This window comes from Chanos chanos, chromosome 11 (assembly GCF_902362185.1).
Source record: "Chanos chanos chromosome 11, fChaCha1.1, whole genome shotgun sequence".
Taxonomy (NCBI): Eukaryota; Metazoa; Chordata; class Actinopteri; order Gonorynchiformes; family Chanidae; genus Chanos; species Chanos chanos.
Window position 1 is genome coordinate 24,043,603 of NC_044505.1, and position 24,596 is coordinate 24,068,198.

Genomic DNA, 24,596 nt, shown 5'->3' on the forward strand with positions numbered 1-24,596 from the left:
AGGACTGACATCACAATACCTATTGTTCCAACAGATCTAAGAACACTGACATCACAATACCTCGCATTCCTTTAGAATTGAGAGCACTGATATCACAATACCTAGCATTCCTATAGAACTAAGAACACTGACATCACAAGACCTTGTGTTGCCATAGAGTTTGGAACACTGACATCACAATACCTCGCATTCCTTTAGAATTCAGAACACTGACATCACAACAGCTAGGATTTCTATAGGACTAAAAACACTGACTTCACAAGAGCTTGTGTTACTATAGTGTTTGGAACACTAACGTCACAAAAGCTAGCATTCCTGTAGAATCAAAAGCACTGTCATCACAATACCTAGTGTTCCTACAGATCTAAGAACACTGACATCACAATACCTTGCATTCCTTTAGAATTGAGAGCACTGACATCACAATACCTAGCATTCCTATAGGACTAAGAACACTGACATCACAAGACCTTGTGTTGCCATAGAGTTTGGAACACTGACATCACAATAGCTAGCATTCCTGTAGAATCAAGAGGACTGACATCACAATACCTACCATTCCTATAGGACTAAGAACACTGACATCACAATATCTAGTGCTCCTACAGATCTAAGAACACTGACATCACAATACCTCGCATTCTTTTAGAATTGAGAGCACTGACATCACAATACCTAGCATTCCTTTAAAATTGAGAGCACTGACATCAAAAGACCTTGTGTTGCCATAGAGTTTGGAACACTGAAATCACAATAGCTAGCTTTCCTATAGAATCCAGAGGACTGACATCACAATACCTAGTGTTCCTACAGATCTAAGAACACTGACATCACAATACCTCGCATTCCTTTTGAATTGCGAGCACTGACATCTCAATACCTAGCATTCCTATAAGACTAAGGACACTGACATCACATGACCTTGTGTTGCCATAGAGTTTGGAACGCTGATGTCACAATAGCTGGCATTCCTGTAGAATCAAAAGCACTGACATCACAATACCTAGTGTTCCTACAGATCTAAGAACACTGACATCACAATACCTCGCATTCATTTAGAATTGAGAGCACTGACATCACAATACCTAGCATTCCTATAGGACTAAGAACACTGACATCACAACAGCTTGTGTTGCCATAGAGTTTGGAACACTGACATCACAATACCTAGCATTATTATAGGACTAAGAACACTGACATCACAAGAGCTTGTGTTGCCATAGAGTTTAGAACACTGACATCACAATAGCTAGCATTCCTGTAGAATCAAGAGGACTGACATCACAATATCTAGTGTTCCTACAGATCTAAGAACACTGACATCACAATAGCTAGCATTCCTTTAGAATTGAGAGCACTGACATCACAATACCTAGCATTCCTTTAAAATTGAGAGCACTGACATCAAAAGACCTTGTGTTGCCATAGAGTTTGGAACACTGAAATCACAATAGCTAGCTTTCCTATAGAATCCAGAGGACTGACATCACAATACCTAGTGTTTCTACAGATCTAAGAACACTGACATCACAATACCTCGCATTCCTTTAGAATTGCGAGCACTGACATCTCAATACCTAGCATTCCTATAAGACTAAGGACACTGACATCACATGACCTTGTGTTGCCATAGAGTTTGGAACGCTGATGTCACAATAGCTGGCATTCCTGTAGAATCAAAAGCACTGACATCACAATACCTAGTGTTCCTACAGATCTAAGAACACTGACATCACAATACCTCGCATTCATTTAGAATTGAGAGCACTGACATCACAATACCTAGCATTCCTATAGGACTAAGAACACTGACATCACAACAGCTTGTGTTGCCATAGAGTTTGGAACACTGACATCACAATACCTAGCATTATTATAGGACTAAGAACACTGACATCACAAGAGCTTGTGTTGCCATAGAGTTTAGAACACTGACATCACAATAGCTAGCATTCCTGTAGAATCAAGAGGACTGACATCACAATATCTAGTGTTCCTACAGATCTAAGAACACTGACATCACAATAGCTAGCATTCCTTTAGAATTGAGAGCACTGACATCACAATACCTAGCATTCCTTTAAAATTGAGAGCACTGACATCAAAAGACCTTGTGTTGCCATAGAGTTTGGAACACTGAAATCACAATAGCTAGCTTTCCTATAGAATCCAGAGGACTGACATCACAATACCTAGTGTTTCTACAGATCTAAGAACACTGACATCACAATACCTCGCATTCCTTTAGAATTGCGAGCACTGACATCTCAATACCTAGCATTCCTATAAGACTAAGGACACTGACATCACATGACCTTGTGTTGCCATAGAGTTTGGAAAACTGATGTCACAATAGCTAGCATTCCTGTAGAGTCAAAAGCACTGACATCACAATACCTAGTGTTCCTACAGATCTAAGAACACTGACATCACAATACCTCGCATTCCTTTAGAATTGAGAGCACTGACATCACAATACCTAGCATTCCTATAGAACTAAGAACACTGACATCACAAGACCTTGTGTTGCCATAGAGTTTGGAACACTGACATCACAATACCTCGCATTCCTTTAGAATTCAGAACACTGACATCACAAAAGCTAGGATTTCTATAGGACTAAAAACACTGACTTCACAAGAGCTTGTGTTACTATAGTGTTTGGAACACTGACGTCACAAAAGCTAGCATTCCTGTAGAATCAAAAGCACTGTCATCACAATACCTAGTGTTCCTACAGATCTAAGAACACTGACATCACAATACCTTGCATTCCTTTAGAATTGAGAGCACTGACATCACAATACCTAGCATTCCTATAGGACTAAGAACACTGACATCACAAGACCTTGTGTTGCCATAGAGTTTGGAACACTGACATCACAATAGCTAGCATTCCTGTAGAATCAAGAGGACTGACATCACAATACCTACCATTCCTATAGGACTAAGAACACTGACATCACAATATCTAGTGCTCCTACAGATCTAAGAACACTGACATCACAATACCTCGCATTCTTTTAGAATTGAGAGCACTGACATCACAATACCTAGCATTCCTTTAAAATTGAGAGCACTGACATCAAAAGACCTTGTGTTGCCATAGAGTTTGGAACACTGAAATCACAATAGCTAGCTTTCCTATAGAATCCAGAGGACTGACATCACAATACCTAGTGTTCCTACAGATCTAAGAACACTGACATCACAATACCTCGCATTCCTTTAGAATTGCGAGCACTGACATCTCAATACCTAGCATTCCTATAAGACTAAGGACACTGACATCACATGACCTTGTGTTGCCATAGAGTTTGGAACACTGATGTCACAATAGCTGGCATTCCTGTAGAATCAAAAGCACTGACATCACAATACCTAGTGTTCCTACAGATCTAAGAACACTGACATCACAATACCTCGCATTCATTTAGAATTGAGAGCACTGACATCACAATACCTAGCATTCCTATAGGACTAAGAACACTGACATCACAACAGCTTGTGTTGCCATAGAGTTTGGAACACTGACATCACAATACCTAGCATTATTATAGGACTAAGAACACTGACATCACAAGAGCTTGTGTTGCCATAGAGTTTAGAACACTGACATCACAATAGCTAGCATTCCTGTAGAATCAAGAGGACTGACATCACAATATCTAGTGTTCCTACAGATCTAAGAACACTGACATCACAATAGCTAGCATTCCTTTAGAATTGAGAGCACTGACATCACAATACCTAGCATTCCTTTAAAATTGAGAGCACTGACATCAAAAGACCTTGTGTTGCCATAGAGTTTGGAACACTGAAATCACAATAGCTAGCTTTCCTATAGAATCCAGAGGACTGACATCACAATACCTAGTGTTCCTTCAAATCTAAGAACACTGACATCACAATACCTCGCATTCCTTTAGAATTGCGAGCACTGACATCTCAATACCTAGCATTCCTATAAGACTAAGGACACTGACATCACATGACCTTGTGTTGCCATAGAGTTTGGAAAACTGATGTCACAATAGCTAGCATTCCTGTAGAGTCAAAAGCACTGACATCACAATACCTAGTGTTCCTACAGATCTAAGAACACTGACGTCACAATACCTCGCATTCCTTTACAATTGAGAGCACTGACATCACAATACCTGGCATTCCTATAGGAATAAGAACACTGACATCACAAGAGCTTGTGTTGCCATAGAGTTTAGAACACTGACATCACAATAGCTAGCATTCCTTTAGAATTGAGAGCACTGACATCACAATACCTAGCATTCCTATAGAACTAAAAACACTCACATCACAAGAGCTTGTGTTGCCATAGAGTTTGGAACACTGACATCACAATACCTAGCATTCCTGTAGAATCAGAAGCACTGACATCACAATACCTAGCATTCCTATAAGACTAAGAACACTGACATCACAACAGCTTGTGTTGCCATAGAGTTTAGAACACTGACATGACAATAGCTAGCATTCCATTAGAATTGAGAGCACTGACATCACAATACCTAGTGTTCCTACAGATCTAAGAACACTGACATCACAATACCTCACATTCCTTTAGAATTGAGAGCACTGACATCACAATACCTAGCATTCCTATAGGACTAAGAACACTGACATCACAAGACCTTGTGTTGCCATAGAGTTTGGAACACTGACATCACAATAGCTAGCATTCCTGTAGAATCAAGAGGACTGACATCACAATACCTACCATTCCTATAGGACTAAGAACACTGACATCACAATATCTAGTGCTCCTACAGATCTAAGAACACTGACATCACAATACCTCGCATTCTTTTAGAATTGAGAGTACTGACATCACAATACCTAGCATTCCTTTAAAATTGAGAGCACTGACATCAAAAGACCTTGTGTTGCCATAGAGTTTAGAACACTGCCATCACAATAGCTAGCATTCCTGTAGAATCAAAAGCACTGACATCACAATACCTAGAGTTCCTACAGATCTAAGAACACTGACATCACAATACCTCGCATTCCTTTAGAATTGAGAGCACTGACATCACAATACCTAGCATTCCTATAGGACTAAGAACACTGACATCACAAGAGTTTGTGTTGCCACTGAGTTTGGAACACTGACATCACAATACCTAGCATTCCTGTAGAATGAAGAGGACTGACATCACAATACCTATTGTTCCAACAGATCTAAGAACACTGACATCACAATACCTCGCATTCCTTTAGAATTGAGAGCACTGACATCACAATACCTAGCATTCCTATAGAACTAAGAACACTGACATCACAAGACCTTGTGTTGCCATAGAGTTTGGAACACTGACATCACAATAGCTAGCATTCCTGTAGAATCAAAAGCACTGACATCACAATACCTAGAGTTCCTACAGATCTAAGAACACTGACATCACAATACCTCGCATTCCTTTAGAATTGCGAGCACTGACATCACAATACCTAGCATTCCTATAGGACTAAGAACACTGACATCACAAGAGTTTGTGTTGCCACTGAGTTTGGAACACTGAAATCACAATACCTAGCATTCCTGTAGAATGAAGAGGACTGACATCACAATACCTATTGTTCCAACAGATCTAAGAACACTGACATCACAATACCTCGCATTCCTTTAGAATTGAGAGCACTGATATCACAATACCTAGCATTCCTATAGAACTAAGAACACTGACATCACAAGACCTTGTGTTGCCATAGAGTTTGGAACACTGACATCACAATAGCTAGCATTCCTGTAGAATCAAAAGCACTGACATCACAATACCTAGAGTTCCTACAGATCTAAGAACACTGACATCACAATACCTCGCATTCCTTTAGAATTGCGAGCACTGACATCACAATACCTAGCATTCCTATAGGACTAAGAACACTGACATCACAAGAGTTTGTGTTGCCACTGAGTTTGGAACACTGAAATCACAATACCTAGCATTCCTGTAGAATCAAGAGGACTGACATCACAATACCTATTGTTCCAACAGACCTAAGTACACTGACATCACAATACCTCGCATTCCTTTAGAATTGAGAGCACTGACATCACAATACCTAGCATTCCTATAGAATTAAGAACACTGACATCACAAGACCTTGTGTTGCCATAGAGTTTGGAACACTGACATCACAATACCTCGCATTCCTTTAGAATTCAGAACACTGACATCACAAAAGCTAGGATTTCTATAGGACTAAAAACACTGACATCACAAGAGCTTGTGGTACTATAGAGTTTAGAACACTGACATCACAATACCTAGTGTTCCTACAGATCTAAGAACACTGACATCACAATACCTTGCATTCCTTTAGAATTGAGAGCACTGACATCACAATACCTAGCATTCCTATAGGACTAAGAACACTGACATCACAAGACCTTGTGTTGCCATAGACTTTGGAACACTGACATCACAATAGCTAGCATTCCTGTAGAATCAAGAGGACTGACATCACAATACCTACCATTCCTATAGGACTAAGAACACTGACATCACAATATCTAGTGCTCCTACAGATCTAAGAACACTGACATCACAATACCTCGCATTCTTTTAGAATTGAGAGCACTGACATCACAATACCTAGCATTCCTTTAAAATTGAGAGCACTGACATCAAAAGACCTTGTGTTGCCATAGAGTTTGGAACACTGAAATCACAATAGCTAGCTTTCCTATAGAATCCAGAGGACTGACATCTCAGTACCTAGCATTCCTATAGGACTAAGAACACTGACATCGCAATACCTCGCATTCCTTTAGAATTGAGAGCACTGACATCACAATACCTAGAGTTCCTACAGATCTAAGAACACTGACATCACAATACCTCGCATTCATTTAGAATTGAGAGCACTGACGTCACAATACCTAGCATTCCTATAGGACTAAGAACACTGACATCACAACAGCTTTTGTTATCATAGACTTTGGAACACTGACATCACAATACCTAGCATTCCTATAGAACTAAGAACACTGACATCACAAGACCTTGTGTTGCAATAGAGTTTGGGACACTGGCATCACAATAGCTAGCATTCCTTTAGAATTGAGAGCACTGACATCACAATACCTTGCATTCCTTTAGAATTGAGAGCACTGACATCACAATACCTAGCATTCCTTTAAGACTAAGAACACTGACATCACAAGACCTTGTGTTGCCAGAGTTTGGAACACTGACATCACAATAGCTCGCATTCCTGTAGAATCAAAAGCACTGACATCACAATACCTAGAGTTCCTACAGATCTAAGAACACTGACATCACAATACCTCGCATTCCTTTAGAATTGAGAGCACTGACATCACAATACCTAGCATTCCTATAGGACTAAGAACACTGACATCACAAGACCTTGTGTTGCCATAGACTTTGGAACACTGACATCACAATAGCTAGCATTCCTGTAGAATCAAGAGGACTGACATCACAATACCTACCATTCCTATAGGACTAAGAACACTGACATCACAATATCTAGTGCTCCTACAGGTCTAAGAACACTGACATCACAATACCTCGCATTCTTTTAGAATTGAGAGCACTGACATCACAATACCTAGCATTCCTTTAAAATTGAGAGCACTGACATCAAAAGACCTTGTGTTGCCAGAGTTTGGAACACTGACATCACAATAGCTAGCATTCCTGTAGAATCAAAAGCACTGACATCACAATACCTAGAGTTCCTACAGATCTAAGAACACTGACATCGCAATACCTCGCATTCCTTTAGAATTGAGAGCACTGACATCACAATACCTAGCATTCCTATAGGACTAAGAACACTGACATTACAAGAGTTTGTGTTGCCACTGAGTTTGGAACACTGACATCACAATACCTAGCATTCCTGTAGAATCAAGAGGACTGACATCACAATACCTATTGTTCCAACAGATCTAAGAACACTGACATCACAATACCTCGCATTCCTTTAGAATTGAGAGCACTGACATCACAATTCCTAGCATTCCTATAGAACTAAGAACACTGACATCACAAGACCTTGTGTTGCCATAGAGTTTAGAACACTGACATCACAATAGCTAGCATTCCTGTAGAATCAAGAGGACTGACATCACAATATCTAGTGTTCCTACAGATCTAAGAACACTGACATCACAATACCTCGCATTCCTACAGATCTAAGAGCACTGACATCACAATACCTAGCATTCCTATAGGACTAAGAACACTCACATCACAAGAGCTTGTGTTGCCATAGAGTTTGGAACACTGACATCACAATACCTCGCATTCCTTTAGAATTCAGAACACTGACATCACAAAAGCTAGGATTTCTATAGGACTAAAAACACTGACATCACAAGAGCTTGTGTTACTATAGTGTTTGGAACACTGACGTCACAAAAGCTAGCATTCCTGTAGAATCAAAAGCACTGTCATCTCAATACCTAGTGTTCCTACAGATCTAAGAACACTGACATCACAATACCTTGCATTCCTTTAGAATTGAGAGCACTGACATCACAATACCTAGCATTCCTATAGGACTAAGAACACTGACATCACAAGACCTTGTGTTGCCATAGAGTTTGGAACACTGACATCACAATACCTAGCATTCCTTTAAAACTGAGAGCACTGACATCAAAAGACCTTGTGTTGCCATAGAGTTTGGAACACTGAAATCACAATAGCTAGCTTTCCTATAGAATCCAGAGGACTGACATCACAATACCTAGTGTTCCTACAGATCTAAGAACACTGACATCACAATACCTCGCATTCCTTTAGAATTGCGAGCACTGACATCTCAATACCTAGCATTCCTATAAGACTAAGGACACTGACATCACATGACCTTGTGTTGCCATAGAGTTTGGAACACTGATGTCACAATAGCTAGCATTCCTGTAGAATCAAAAGCACTGACATCACAATACCTCGTGTTCCTACAGATCTAAGAACACTGACATCACAATACCTCGCATTCATTTAGAATTGAGAGCACTGACATCACAATACCTAGCATTCCTATAAGACTAAGAACACTGACATCACAACAGCTTGTGTTGCCATAGAGTTTGGAACACTGACATCACAATACCTAGCATTACTATAGGACTAAGAACACTGACATCACAAGAGCTTGTGTTGCCATAGAGTTTAGAACACTGACATCACAATAGCTAGCATTCCTGTAGAATCAAGAGGACTGACATCACAATATCTAGTGTTCCTACAGATCTAAGAACACTGACATCACAATACCTAGCATTCCTTTAGAATTGAGAGCACTGACATCACAATACCTAGCATTCCTATAGGACTAAGAACACTCTCATCACAAGAGCTTGTGTTGCCATAGAGTTTGGAACACTGATTAGACTGAATACATATACCTAGCATTCCTTTAAGACTAAGAACACTGACATCACAAGACCTTGTGTTGCCAGAGTTTGGAACACTGACATCACAATAGCTCGCATTCCTGTAGAATCAAAAGCACTGACATCACAATACCTAGAGTTCCTACAGATCTAAGAACACTGACATCACAATACCTCGCATTCCTTTAGAATTGAGAGCACTGACATCACAATACCTAGCATTCCTATAGGACTAAGAACACTGACATCACAAGACCTTGTGTTGCCATAGACTTTGGAACACTGACATCACAATAGCTAGCATTCCTGTAGAATCAAGAGGACTGACATCACAATACCTACCATTCCTATAGGACTAAGAACACTGACATCACAATATCTAGTGCTCCTACAGGTCTAAGAACACTGACATCACAATACCTCGCATTCTTTTAGAATTGAGAGCACTGACATCACAATACCTAGCATTCCTTTAAAATTGAGAGCACTGACATCAAAAGACCTTGTGTTGCCAGAGTTTGGAACACTGACATCACAATAGCTAGCATTCCTGTAGAATCAAAAGCACTGACATCACAATACCTAGAGTTCCTACAGATCTAAGAACACTGACATCGCAATACCTCGCATTCCTTTAGAATTGAGAGCACTGACATCACAATACCTAGCATTCCTATAGGACTAAGAACACTGACATTACAAGAGTTTGTGTTGCCACTGAGTTTGGAACACTGACATCACAATACCTAGCATTCCTGTAGAATCAAGAGGACTGACATCACAATACCTATTGTTCCAACAGATCTAAGAACACTGACATCACAATACCTCGCATTCCTTTAGAATTGAGAGCACTGACATCACAATTCCTAGCATTCCTATAGAACTAAGAACACTGACATCACAAGACCTTGTGTTGCCATAGAGTTTAGAACACTGACATCACAATAGCTAGCATTCCTGTAGAATCAAGAGGACTGACATCACAATATCTAGTGTTCCTACAGATCTAAGAACACTGACATCACAATACCTCGCATTCCTACAGATCTAAGAGCACTGACATCACAATACCTAGCATTCCTATAGGACTAAGAACACTCACATCACAAGAGCTTGTGTTGCCATAGAGTTTGGAACACTGACATCACAATACCTCGCATTCCTTTAGAATTCAGAACACTGACATCACAAAAGCTAGGATTTCTATAGGACTAAAAACACTGACATCACAAGAGCTTGTGTTACTATAGTGTTTGGAACACTGACGTCACAAAAGCTAGCATTCCTGTAGAATCAAAAGCACTGTCATCTCAATACCTAGTGTTCCTACAGATCTAAGAACACTGACATCACAATACCTTGCATTCCTTTAGAATTGAGAGCACTGACATCACAATACCTAGCATTCCTATAGGACTAAGAACACTGACATCACAAGACCTTGTGTTGCCATAGAGTTTGGAACACTGACATCACAATACCTAGCATTCCTTTAAAACTGAGAGCACTGACATCAAAAGACCTTGTGTTGCCATAGAGTTTGGAACACTGAAATCACAATAGCTAGCTTTCCTATAGAATCCAGAGGACTGACATCACAATACCTAGTGTTCCTACAGATCTAAGAACACTGACATCACAATACCTCGCATTCCTTTAGAATTGCGAGCACTGACATCTCAATACCTAGCATTCCTATAAGACTAAGGACACTGACATCACATGACCTTGTGTTGCCATAGAGTTTGGAACACTGATGTCACAATAGCTAGCATTCCTGTAGAATCAAAAGCACTGACATCACAATACCTCGTGTTCCTACAGATCTAAGAACACTGACATCACAATACCTCGCATTCATTTAGAATTGAGAGCACTGACATCACAATACCTAGCATTCCTATAAGACTAAGAACACTGACATCACAACAGCTTGTGTTGCCATAGAGTTTGGAACACTGACATCACAATACCTAGCATTACTATAGGACTAAGAACACTGACATCACAAGAGCTTGTGTTGCCATAGAGTTTAGAACACTGACATCACAATAGCTAGCATTCCTGTAGAATCAAGAGGACTGACATCACAATATCTAGTGTTCCTACAGATCTAAGAACACTGACATCACAATACCTAGCATTCCTTTAGAATTGAGAGCACTGACATCACAATACCTAGCATTCCTATAGGACTAAGAACACTCTCATCACAAGAGCTTGTGTTGCCATAGAGTTTGGAACACTGACATCACAATACCTAGCATTCCTATAGAACTAAGAACACTGACATCACAAGACCTTGTGTTCCCATAGAGTTTGGAACACTGGCATCACAATAGCTAGCATTCCTTTAGAATTGCGAGCACTGACATCACAATACCTAGTGTTCCTACAGATCTAAGAACACTGACATCACAATACCTTGCATTCCTTTAGAATTGAGAGCACTGACATCACAATACGTAGCATTCCTTTAGGACTAAGAACACTGACATCACAAGACCTTGTGTTGCCAGAGTTTGGAACACTGACATCACAATAGCTAGCATTCCTGTAGAATCAAAAGCACTGACATCACAAGACCTTGTGTTCCCATAGAGTTTGGAACACTGGCATCACAATAGCTAGCATTCCTTTAGAATTGCGAGCACTGACATCACAATACCTAGTGTTCCTACAGATCTAAGAACACTGACATCACAATACCTTGCATTCCTTTAGAATTGAGAGCACTGACATCACAATACGTAGCATTCCTTTAGGACTAAGAACACTGACATCACAAGACCTTGTGTTGCCAGAGTTTGGAACACTGACATCACAATAGCTAGCATTCCTGTAGAATCAAAAGCACTGACATCACAATACCTAGAGTTCCTACAGATCTAAGAACACTGACATCACAATACCTCGCATTCCTTTAGAATTGAGAGCACTGACATCACAATACCTAGCATTCCTATAGGACTAAGAACACTGACATCACAAGACCTTGTGTTGCCATAGAGTTTGGAACACTGACATCACAATACCTCGCATTCCTTTAGAATTCAGAACACTGACATCACAAAAGCTAGGATTTCTATAGGACTAAAAACACTGACATCACGAGAGCTTGTGTTACTATAGTGTTTGGAACACTGACGTCACAAAAGCTAGCATTCCTGTAGAATCAAAAGCACTGTCATCACAATACCTAGTGTTCCTACAGATCTAAGAACACTGACATCACAATACCTTGCATTCCTTTAGAATTGAGAGCACTGACATCACAATACCTAGCATTCCTATAGGACTAAGAACACTGACATCACAAGACCTTGTGTTGCCATAGAGTTTGGAACACTGACATCACAATAGCTAGCATTCCTGTAGAATCAAGAGGACTGACATCACAATACCTACCATTCCTATAGGACTAAGAACACTGACATCACAATATTTAGTGCTCCTACAGATCTAAGAACACTGACATCACAATACCTCGCATTCTTTTAGAATTGAGAGCACTGACATCACAATACCTAGCATTCCTTTAAAATTGAGAGCACTGACATCAAAAGACCTTGTGTTGCCATAGAGTTTGGAACACTGAAATCACAATAGCTAGCTTTCCTATAGAATCCAGAGGACTGACATCACAATACCTAGTGTTCCTACAGATCTAAGAACACTGACATCACAATACCTCGCATTCCTTTAGAATTGCGAGCACTGACATCTCAATACCTAGCATTCCTATAAGACTAAGGACACTGACATCACATGACCTTGTGTTGCCATAGAGTTTGGAACACTGATGTCATAATAGCTAGCATTCCTGTAGAATCAAAAGCACTGACATCACAATACCTCGTGTTCCTACAGATCTAGGAACACTGACATCACAATACCTCGCATTCATTTAGAATTGAGAGCACTGACATCACAATACCTAGCATTCCTATAGGACTAAGAACACTGACATCACAAGAGCTTGTGTTGCCATAGAGTTTGGAACACTGACATCACAATACCTAGCATTACTATAGGACTAAGAACACTGACATCACAAGAGCTTGTGTTGCCATAGAGTTTAGAACACTGACATCACAATAGCTAGCATTCCTGTAGAATCAAGAGGACTGACATCACAATATCTAGTGTTCCTACAGATCTAAGAACACTGACATCACAATACCTCGCATTCCTACAGATCTAAGAGCACTGACATCACAATACCTAGCATTCCTATAGGACTAAGAACACTCACATCACAAGAGCTTGTGTTGCCATAGACTTTGGAACACTGACATCACAATACCTAGCATTCCTATAGAAATAAGAACACTGACATCACAAGACCTTGTGTTGCCATAGAGTTTGGAACACTGGCATCACAATAGCTAGCATTCCTTTAGAATTGAGAGCACTGACATCACAATACTTAGTGTTCCTACAGATCTAAGAACACTGACATCACAATACCTTGCATTCCTTTAGAATTGCGAGCACTGACATCACAATACCTAGCATTCCTATAGAACTAAGAACACTGACATCACAAGACCTTGTGTTGCCATAGAGTTTGGAACACTGACATCACAATACCTCGCATTCCTTTAGAATTCAGAACACTGACATCACAAAAGCTAGGATTTCTATAGGACTAAAAACACTGACATCACAAGAGCTTGTGTTACTATAGTGTTTGGAACACTGACGTCACAAAAGCTAGCATTCCTGTAGAATCAAAAGCACTGTCATCACAATACCTAGTGTTCCTACAGATCTAAGAACACTGACATCACAATACCTTGCATTCCTTTAGAATTGAGAGCACTGACATCACAATACCTAGCATTCCTATAGGACTAAGAACACTGACATCACAAGACCTTGTGTTGCCATAGAGTTTGGAACACTGACATCACAATACCTAGCATTCCTTTAAAATTGAGAGCACTGACATCAAAAGACCTTGTGTTGCCATAGAGTTTGGAACACTGAAATCACAATAGCTAGCTTTCCTATAGAATCCAGAGGACTGACATCACAATACCTAGTGTTCCTACAGATCTAAGAACACTGACATCACAATACCTCGCATTCCTTTAGAATTGCGAGCACTGACATCTCAATACCTAGCATTCCTATAAGACTAAGGACACTGACATCACATGACCTTGTGTTGCCATAGAGTTTGGAACACTGATGTCACAATAGCTAGCATTCCTGTAGAATCAAAAGCACTGACATCACAATACCTCGTGTTCCTACAGATCTAAGAACACTGACATCACAATACCTCGCATTCATTTAGAATTGAGAGCACTGACATCACAATACCTAGCATTCCTATAGGACTAAGAACACTGACATCACAACAGCTTGTGTTGCCATAGAGTTTGGAACACTGACATCACAATACCTAGCATTACTATAGGACTAAGAACACTGACATCACAAGAGCTTGTGTTGCCATAGAGTTTAGTACACTGACATCACAATAGCTAGCATTCCTGTAGAATCAAGAGGACTGACATCACAATATCTAGTGTTCCTACAGATCTAAGAACACTGACATCACAATACCTAGCATTCCTTTAGAATTGAGAGCACTGACATCACAATACCTAGCATTCCTATAGGACTAAGAACACTCACATCACAAGAGCTTGTGTTGCCATAAACTTTGGAACACTGACATCACAATACCTAGCATTCCTATAGAACTAAGAACACTGACATCACAAGACCTTGTGTTCCCATAGAGTTTGGAACACTGGCATCACAATAGCTAGCATTCCTTTAGAATTGAGAGCACTGACATCACAATACCTAGTGTTCCTACAGATCTAAGAACACTGACATCACAATACCTTGCATTCCTTTAGAATTGAGAGCACTGACATCACAATACCTAGCATTCCTTTAGGACTAAGAACACTGACATCACAAGACCTTGTGTTGCCAGAGTTTGGAACACTGACATCACAATAGCTAGCATTCCTGTAGAATCAAAAGCACTGACATCACAATACCTAGAGTTCCTACAGATCTAAGAACACTGACATCACAATACCTCGCATTCCTTTAGAATTGAGAGCACTGACATCACAATACCTAGCATTCCTATAGGACTAAGAACACTGACATCACAAGACCTTGTGTTGCCATAGAGTTTGGAACACTGACATCACAATACCTCGCATTCCTTTAGAATTCAGAACACTGACATCACAAAAGCTAGGATTTCTATAGGACTAAAAACACTGACATCACAAGAGCTTGTGTTACTATAGTGTTTGGAACACTGACGTCACAAAAGCTAGCATTCCTGTAGAATCAAAAGCACTGTCATCACAATACCTAATGTTCCTACAGATCTAAGAACACTGACATCACAATACCTTGCATTCCTTTAGAATTGAGAGCACTGACATCACAATACCTAGCATTCCTATAGGACTAAGAACACTGACATCACAAGACCTTGTGTTGCCATAGAGTTTGGAACACTGACATCACAATAGCTAGCATTCCTGTAGAATCAAGAGGACTGACATCACAATACCTACCATTCCTATAGGACTAAGAACACTGACATCACAATATCTAGTGCTCCTACAGATCTAAGAACACTGACATCACAATACCTCGCATTCCTTTAGAATTGAGAGCACTGACATCACAATACCTAGCATTCCTTTAAAATTGAGAGCACTGACATCACAAGAGTTTGTGTTGCCATAGAGTTTGGAACACTGAAATCACAATAGCTAGCTTTCCTATAGAATCCAGAGGACTGACATCACAATACCTAGTGTTCCTACAGATCTAAGAACACTGACATCACAATACCTCGCATTCCTTTAGAATTGCGAGCACTGACATCTCAATACCTAGCATTCCTATAAGACTAAGGACACTGACATCACATGACCTTGTGTTGCCATAGAGTTTGGAACACTGATGTCACAATAGCTAGTATTCCTGTAGAATCAAAAGCACTGACATCACAATACCTAGTGTTCCTACAGATCTAAGAACACTGACATCACAATACCTCGCATTCCTTTAGAATTGCGAGCACTGACATCTCAATACCTAGCATTCCTATAGGACTAAGAACACTGACATCACAAGACCTTGTGTTGCCATAGAGTTTGGAACACTGAAATCACAATAGCTAGCTTTCCTATAGAATCCAGAGGACTGACATCACAATACCTAGTGTTCCTACAGATCTAAGAACACTGACATCACAAGACCTTGTGTTGCCATAGAGTTTGGAACACTGGCATCACAATAGCTAGCATTCCTTTAGAATTGAGAGCACTGACATCACAATACCTAGCATTCCTATAGGACTAAGAACACTCACATCAAAACAGCTTGTGTTGCCATAGAGTTTAGAACACTGACATCACAATAGCTAGAATTCCTTTGGAATTGAGAGCACTGACATCACAATACCTAGCATTCCTATAGGACTACGAACTCGGGCATCACAACAGCTTGTGTTGCCATAGAGTTTAGAACACTGACATCACAATAGCTAGAATTCCTTTAGAATTGAGAGCACTGACATCACAATACCTAGCATTCCTTTAGGACTAAGAACACTGACATCACAAGACCTTGTGTTGCCAGAGTTTGGAACACTGACATCACAATAGTTAGCATTCCTGTAGAATCAAAAGCACTGACATCACAATACCTAGAGTTCCTACAGATCTAAGAACACTGACATCACAATACCTCGCATTCCTTTAGAATTGAGAGCACTGACATCACAATACCTAGCATTCCTATAGGACTAAGAACACTGACATCACAAGACCTTGTGTTGCCATAGAGTTTGGAACACTGACATCACAATACCTCGCATTCCTTTAGAATTCAGAACACTGACATCACAAAAGCTAGGATTTCTATAGGACTAAAAACACTGACATCACAAGAGCTTGTGTTACTATAGTGTTTGGAACACTGACGTCACAAAAGCTAGCATTCCTGTAGAATCAAAAGCACTGTCATCACAATACCTAATGTTCCTACAGATCTAAGAACACTGACATCACAATACCTTGCATTCCTTTAGAATTGAGAGCACTGACATCACAATACCTAGCATTCCTATAGGACTAAGAACACTGACATCACAAGACCTTGTGTTGCCATAGAGTTTGGAACACTGACATCACAATAGCTAGCATTCCTGTAGAATCAAGAGGACTGACATCACAATACCTACCATTCCTATAGGACTAAGAACACTGACATCACAATATCTAGTGCTCCTACAGATCTAAGAACACTGACATCACAATACCTCGCATTCCTTTAGAATTGAGAGCACTGACATCACAATACCTAGCATTCCTTTAAAATTGAGAGCACTGACATCTTAAGACTTTGTGTTGCCATAGAGTTTGGAACACTGACATCGCAATAGCTAGCATTCCTGTAGAATCAAAAGCAATGACATCACAATACCTAGTGTTCCTACAGATCTAAGAACACTGACATCACAATACCTCGCATTCCTTTAGAATTGCGAGCACTGACATCTCAATACCTAGCATTCCTATAAGACTAAGGACACTGACATCACATGACCTTGTGTTGCCATAGAGTTTGGAACACTGATGTCACAATAGCTAGTATTCCTGTAGAATCAAAAGCACTGACATCACAATACCTAGTGTTCCTACAGATCTAAGAACACTGACATCACAATACCTCGCATTCCTTTAGAATTGCGAGCACTGACATCACAATACCTAGCATTCCTATAGGACTAAGAACACTGACATCACAAGACCTTGTGTTGCCATAGAGTTTGGAACACTGAAATCACAATAGCTAGCTTTCCTATAGAATCCAGAGGACTGACATCACAATACCTAGTGTTCCTACAGATCTAAGAACACTGACATCACAAGACCTTGTGTTGCCATAGAGTTTGGAACACTGGCATCACAATAGCTAGCATTCCTTTAGAATTGAGAGCACTGACATCACAATACCTAGCATTCCTATAGGACTAAGAACACTCACATCAAAACAGCTTGTGTTGCCATAGAGTTTAGAACACTGACATCACAATAGCTAGAATTCCTTTGGAATTGAGAGCACTGACATCACAATACCTAGCATTCCTATAGGACTACGAACACGGGCATCACAACAGCTTGTGTTGCCATAGAGTTTGGAACACTGACATCACAATACCTAGAATTCCTTTGGAATTGAGAGCACTGACATCAAAATACCTAGCATTCCTATAGGACTACGAACACTGGCATTACAAGAGCTTGTGTTGCCATAGAGTTTGGAACACTGACATCACAATAGCTAGCATTCCTGTAGAATCAAGAGGACTGACATCACAATACCTACCATTCCTATAGGACTAAGAACACTGACATCACAATATCTAGTGCTCCTACAGATCTAAGAACACTGACATCACAATACCTCGCATTCTTTTAGAATTGAGAGCACTGACATCACAATACCTCGCATTCCTTTAGAATTGAGAGCACTGACATCACAATACCTAGCATTCCTACAGGATTAAGAACACTGACATCTTAAGACTTTGTGTTGCCATAGAGTTTGGAACACTGACATCGCAATAGCTAGCATTCCTGTAGAATCAAAAGCAATGACATCACAATACCTAGTGTTCCTACAGATCTAAGAACACTGACATCACAATACCTCGCATTCCTTTAAAATTGAGAGCACTGACATTAAAAGACCTTGTGTTGCCATAGAGTTTGGAACACTGAAATCACAATAGCTAGCTTTCCTATAGAATCCAGAGGACTGACATCACAATATCTAGTGTTCCTACAGATCTAAGAACACTGACATCACAATACCTCGCATTCCTTTAGAATTGCGAGCACTGACATCACAATACCTAGCATTCCTATAGGACTAAGAACACTGACATCACAAGAGCTTGTTTTACCATAGAGTTTGGAACACTGACGTCACAATAGCTAGCATTTCTGTAGAATCAAAAGCACTGACATCACAATACCTGGTGTTCCTACAGATCTAAGAACGCTAACATCACAATACCTTGCATTCCTTTAGAATTGAGAGTACTGACATCACAATACCTAGCATTCCTATAGGACTAAGAACACTGACATCACAAGACCTTGTGTTGCCATAGAGTTTAGAACACTGACATCACAATAGGTAGCATTCCTATAGATTTAAGAACACTGACATCACAATACCTAGCGTTGCTATGGACCTAAGAACACTGACATCACAATAGCTAGCATTCCTACAGAATCAAGAACTTTGACATCACAATCCCTGCCATTCCATTAGAATTAAGAACACTGACATCACAAGACCTTGTGTTGCCATAGAGTTTGGAACACTGACATCACAAGACCTTGTGTTGGCATGGAGTTTAGAACACTGACATCAACAATAGGCAGCATTCCTATAGAATCAAGAGGACTGACATCACAAGACCCAGTGTTCCTACAGAAATGAGAACGCTGACATCACAATACCTCGCATTCCTTTAGAATTTAGAACACTGGCATCACAATACCTAGCATTCTTATAGAACTAAGGACACTGACTTCATACTACCTAGCATTCCTATAGAACTATGAAGACTGACATCACAACACCTTTTGTTGCCATAGGGTTTGGAACACTGACATCACAATACCTAGCATTCCGTTAGAATAATGAATACTGAAATCACATTACCCACTGTTCCTCTTGAATTAAGAACACTGACATCACAGTACCTAACATTCCTTTAAAACCAAGAACAATGACATCACAAGACCTTGTGCTGCCATAGAATTTTGAACACTGATATCACAATACCTAGTATTCCTGTAGAACTAAGAACAGTGGCATCACAATACCTAGTATTCCTGTAGAACTAAGAACAGTGGCATCACAATACCTAGTATTCCTTTAGAATTTAGAATAGTGACATCTGAAAGAGTAGTGTTTCTATACAACTAAGAACACTGAGATCACAATGCCAAGTGTTGCTATGGAAATAAGAACACTGACATCACAATACCTACTAATTCTATTGAATTAAGAACAGTTACATCACAAGACTTTGTGTTGCCATAGAGTTTGGAACACTGACATCACAATACCTAATATTCCTGTTGAATCAAGAACACTGACATCACAGTATCAAGCACTCCTATAGAACTAAGAACACTGACATCACAGTACCTAGCTTTCCTCTAGAACTAAGAACACTGACATCACAATACCTAGCACTCCTATAGAACTAAGAACACTGACATCACAATACCTAGTGTTCCTCTAGAACTAAGAACAGTGGCATCACAATACCTAATATTCCTTTAGAATTTAGAATAGTGACATCTGAAAGAGTAGTGTTTCTATACAACTAATAACACTGAGATCACAATGCCAAGTGTTGCTATGGAACTAAGAACACTGACATCACAAGACCTTGTGTTGTTGTAGAGCTTTGAACACTGAATATCATGTCCTAATATTTTTATAGATCAACATGGTTTACAGTTAAGCGGTGTGTTTTCAGGACAACATTCTTTTAAATACTTGAGTCACTAATCAGTAATCATCTGTAATCACCTGCTTTAACGTTATTTCAGTGATAGTGCTCTCTAATATGCACACAATTAAAAAGACTTTGAGAGGTTTGCACCAAGGTTTTCATTCAGAGCGAGACTTCTCTCAGATTAACTTAGTTGTCTTCGGTTCAGCGAGGGTGGTTATGTGACTGTGTCCTGTTCCAAAGGAGTGATTTAACTGTTCGTTAATGGAATATTAAAGAGCAATGGGGTGAGCTCTGAGATGTTGCCTTGTTAAAATCCATTCAGAAAATTCCCTTTGTGAATCGGAAAAGCTCCAGGTCAAACATGCTTTGCAAACATAGAAATGAACCACTGAAATTTGGTTTGTCAGAGCAAGATCTGAATCATTAGAATGAAACTGGATCATGAATCCATTTCCGACACAGGAACGAGAGCTTTATTTCAGGCACTGATCAGCCTTCCTCTTGGGCTTTTTGTCAGCTCTTACCGAAACGTGTTTTTAACGAGTGTACCGAACATTTCAAAAGAACAGGCTGAACGTGTTTTAAACGAGTACAATGATCATTTCAAAGTCATATGCTGGATGAGTTTATACACTAAACTGTTTCTGATATAGTCTGACATTTGTATGTTTTTCCTTGTTGTTTCTGTTTCTTACAGGAGATCGAAAATGAAGGCTGACAGATATTGCAAGTGACGAGTTTTCATTTCGTCAGGATGGGAATTTCGGATGCAGTTGTAATTCTGAAAGCGTGTCCTTTTATAGATTCGTGTTTGTATTAAACTTTTTCTGTTCGTTAATACAAACTGTTGGGGATTTGTTTATTCTTTCTTACTGTTTCTTTTGTAATTTGTGTAGGTTGCCCACTGCTCCGGGTGTGTGTTCACTGCCTCCTAGTGTTGTGTGTGTGTGTGTGTGTGTGTGTGTGTGTGTGTGTGTGTGTGTGTGCATGCTCATGTGCCCACTGCTCCGGGTGTGTGTTCACTGCCTCCTAGTGTGTGCGTGTGTGTGTGTGTGTGTGTGTATGCTCATGTGCCCACTGCTCCGGGTGTGTGTTCACTGCCTCCTAGTGTGTGTGTGTGTGTGTGTGTGTGTGTGTGTGTGTGTATGCTCATGTGCCCACTGCTCCGGGTGTGTGTTGTGTGTTCACTGCTTTGGATGGGTCAGAATGCAGAGGTTGAATTTCCCTGTTTGTTGGATTAATAAAGGAAATAAACTTAAACTTAAACATGTTCCAAAATCACACAGAGCTGTTTCTGATTTCGTCCTCTGTTTATTTCTCTCTCTGTTTCTGTAATCATTTTACCATAATACTTGCGTATCCTAATTGTTTCCAAAATCGGTTTATGTGGCCTTTTTTTCGCGTTTAGCATCTACATTAAAACAGCAACAGTAATTGGTGAATATAGTTTACTAACAAATGATTAATACACAGTGAGAAGGAGAGAGTTACAGTATAACCATATAACTACACAGACTGCACTGAGCTTTTTAGTTATTTAGTCATTTAGGTATGCCATCTTGACAGACACACTTCACCACAAGGGTAGCTCCATCTCTATGACTCTGTTAGGGAAAATGCAATGAGAATGAACACACAAACATATCTGAATATCCATTCGACATATCTGAATATCCGTTTCCATCCTCGACCGTGGATGAGGACAATACAAATTATATCAGGACAGATTCTTCTGTGTGCACTGAGAGTGGAGATGACGTTTCACTCTGTGTGGATGTGTGCTGACTTTGTGCGTTATTTAGAGCGCTTTCGAACTCCAGCGCGGACACATGACCCACAATACACTACAGGAGAGTTGCATCTAAACATACATCAAAACTATACGATACTATTCACTACAATATGATGTCCGTCACAAAAATAAGTCACTTTTTGACAGACGTAGTAAACCGCAGTTACGATGTGGTGTGTTAAAATGCTGATTTCATGTTTCAGAATCAATAATTATTAAAAGGTCATTTTAAATATTCAGATGGAATATCGCCAAATATCGTAATATGAGTTAGTAAATGACGACTTTATGGACCTGCTTGATTTAATCTCTCACAATAACTAGTAAGTAATCCGAAGTTGCGAGTTAACATCTCAAAACTATGACTTAAAAATTGCGATTTAATTTTACGCTTACATTTGATGTCTGCAGTGAAATGCTGCGCATGTTTTACCAGTCGGTGGTGGCAAGTGTCCTATTTTATGGTCTGCTGGGGAGGCAGCATGAAAAACAAGGACACGAGGCGACTGGACCAGCTGGTGAAAAAGGCTGGCTCAGTGCTTGGCAGGAGGCTGGACTCACTGGAGACTGTGGTGGAGAGATGCACACGGAGTAAGGTGCAGACCGTCCTGGACAACAACAACCATCCCCTCCACACCATCCTGTCAGGCCAGAGAGGCAGCTACAGCGGACGGCTCACCTCGCTGCGCTGCAGGGCTGAACGGGTCAGGAGATCCTTTGTCCCCATTGCAGATCAGGCTGTATAACACCTTAGCCAATGGACAATATCCAATCGCCAATGGCTCTCTTTCTCCCTCTCTCTCATTCTCTCTCTCTCTCTCTCTCCCTCCCTCCCTCCCTCTCTCTCTCTCTCTCTCTCTCACCCCCCTTCATGCCCAGCTCCCTCACCCACTGGGCTCTGTGTAATAACGCTCCAAGCATTCTTTATTTCTGTTGTGGTTTTACTGGGTTTATTTTTTATTTTATTTATTATTTTTAATTTTATTGTGTATTGTCTCTAATCTCTGTGCAGTAACTTAGCCACTGGACTCTGTGTAATAATGCCTTAAGGATTCCTTTGCTTTCGCTTTTAAGCAATCACACTACCTATTTTGTTGCGTATTGCCTCTGTTTGTGCCTATTTTGTTGACTGTCGTTGTTAGGTATTGACTGTTGTTGTTAGGTATTGACTGTTGTTGTTAGGTATTGGTGTGTACTGTTAGCTCTTTGTTGTGTACTGTCTCTAATCTACAGTGTGTGAGCTACTGGACACCTGAATGTCCCCAAGGACAAGGATGAATAAAGTATCTATCTATCTATCTATCTATCTATCTAGAAAGTAACTTGAAATTAAGACCTAATGTCCAACAACACCGAGCCTACTTAATAAGACTGACAGAGTACAGAAGTCCACCTGGGCTCTACAAACATAAATGCATTACTGATTGTGTGGGGTATACTAAAGAAATCACAGGGCTCTCTACACATTTGAGATCTTGTAACGCCGGGTTCAGACTACACGATTTCAGCCCGATTTTGACACGATTTTGTTGTCGCGGACAAACTTCCACTGTCGGGCCCGAATACGAACGTCGGGAACAACGAATGGGTGTCTTTACCCATTGTAGTGTGACATAATCTAAGAACAGCCCCACGACAAAACACGAAACACGACACGGAAAGTCTAGCATGTCAGAATTGTTTTGTATTTTCCTGCCTAGTCTGACATCTCCTGTTCCTTGACGCTGACCAATAGGACGAATGACAGTTGTCCTCCTCGACGAACTTGCGCAAGTTCTTGAAAGGCAGCATACGATAATTGGTCGGGCTCATATTTGTAGTGTTGCCAGTCTCCCAGCCAAGACACGGCAAGA

At 40.2% G+C, this 24,596-nt stretch overlaps 1 protein-coding gene across 1 annotated transcript in view; it reads left to right on the forward strand.

Moving 5' to 3' along the window:
• frg1 (FSHD region gene 1) overlaps positions 1 to 21,903 on the forward strand; it is a 40,799-nt gene extending 18,896 nt beyond the window's left edge. Inside the window, exon 9 of the mRNA XM_030788088.1 lies at positions 21,649 to 21,903. Coding sequence (XP_030643948.1) covers positions 21,649 to 21,685 — 37 coding nt within the window. The 3' untranslated portion in view covers positions 21,686 to 21,903. The remainder of the gene's footprint in view (positions 1 to 21,648) is intronic.
• The last annotated feature ends 2,693 nt before the right edge of the window (positions 21,904 to 24,596 follow it).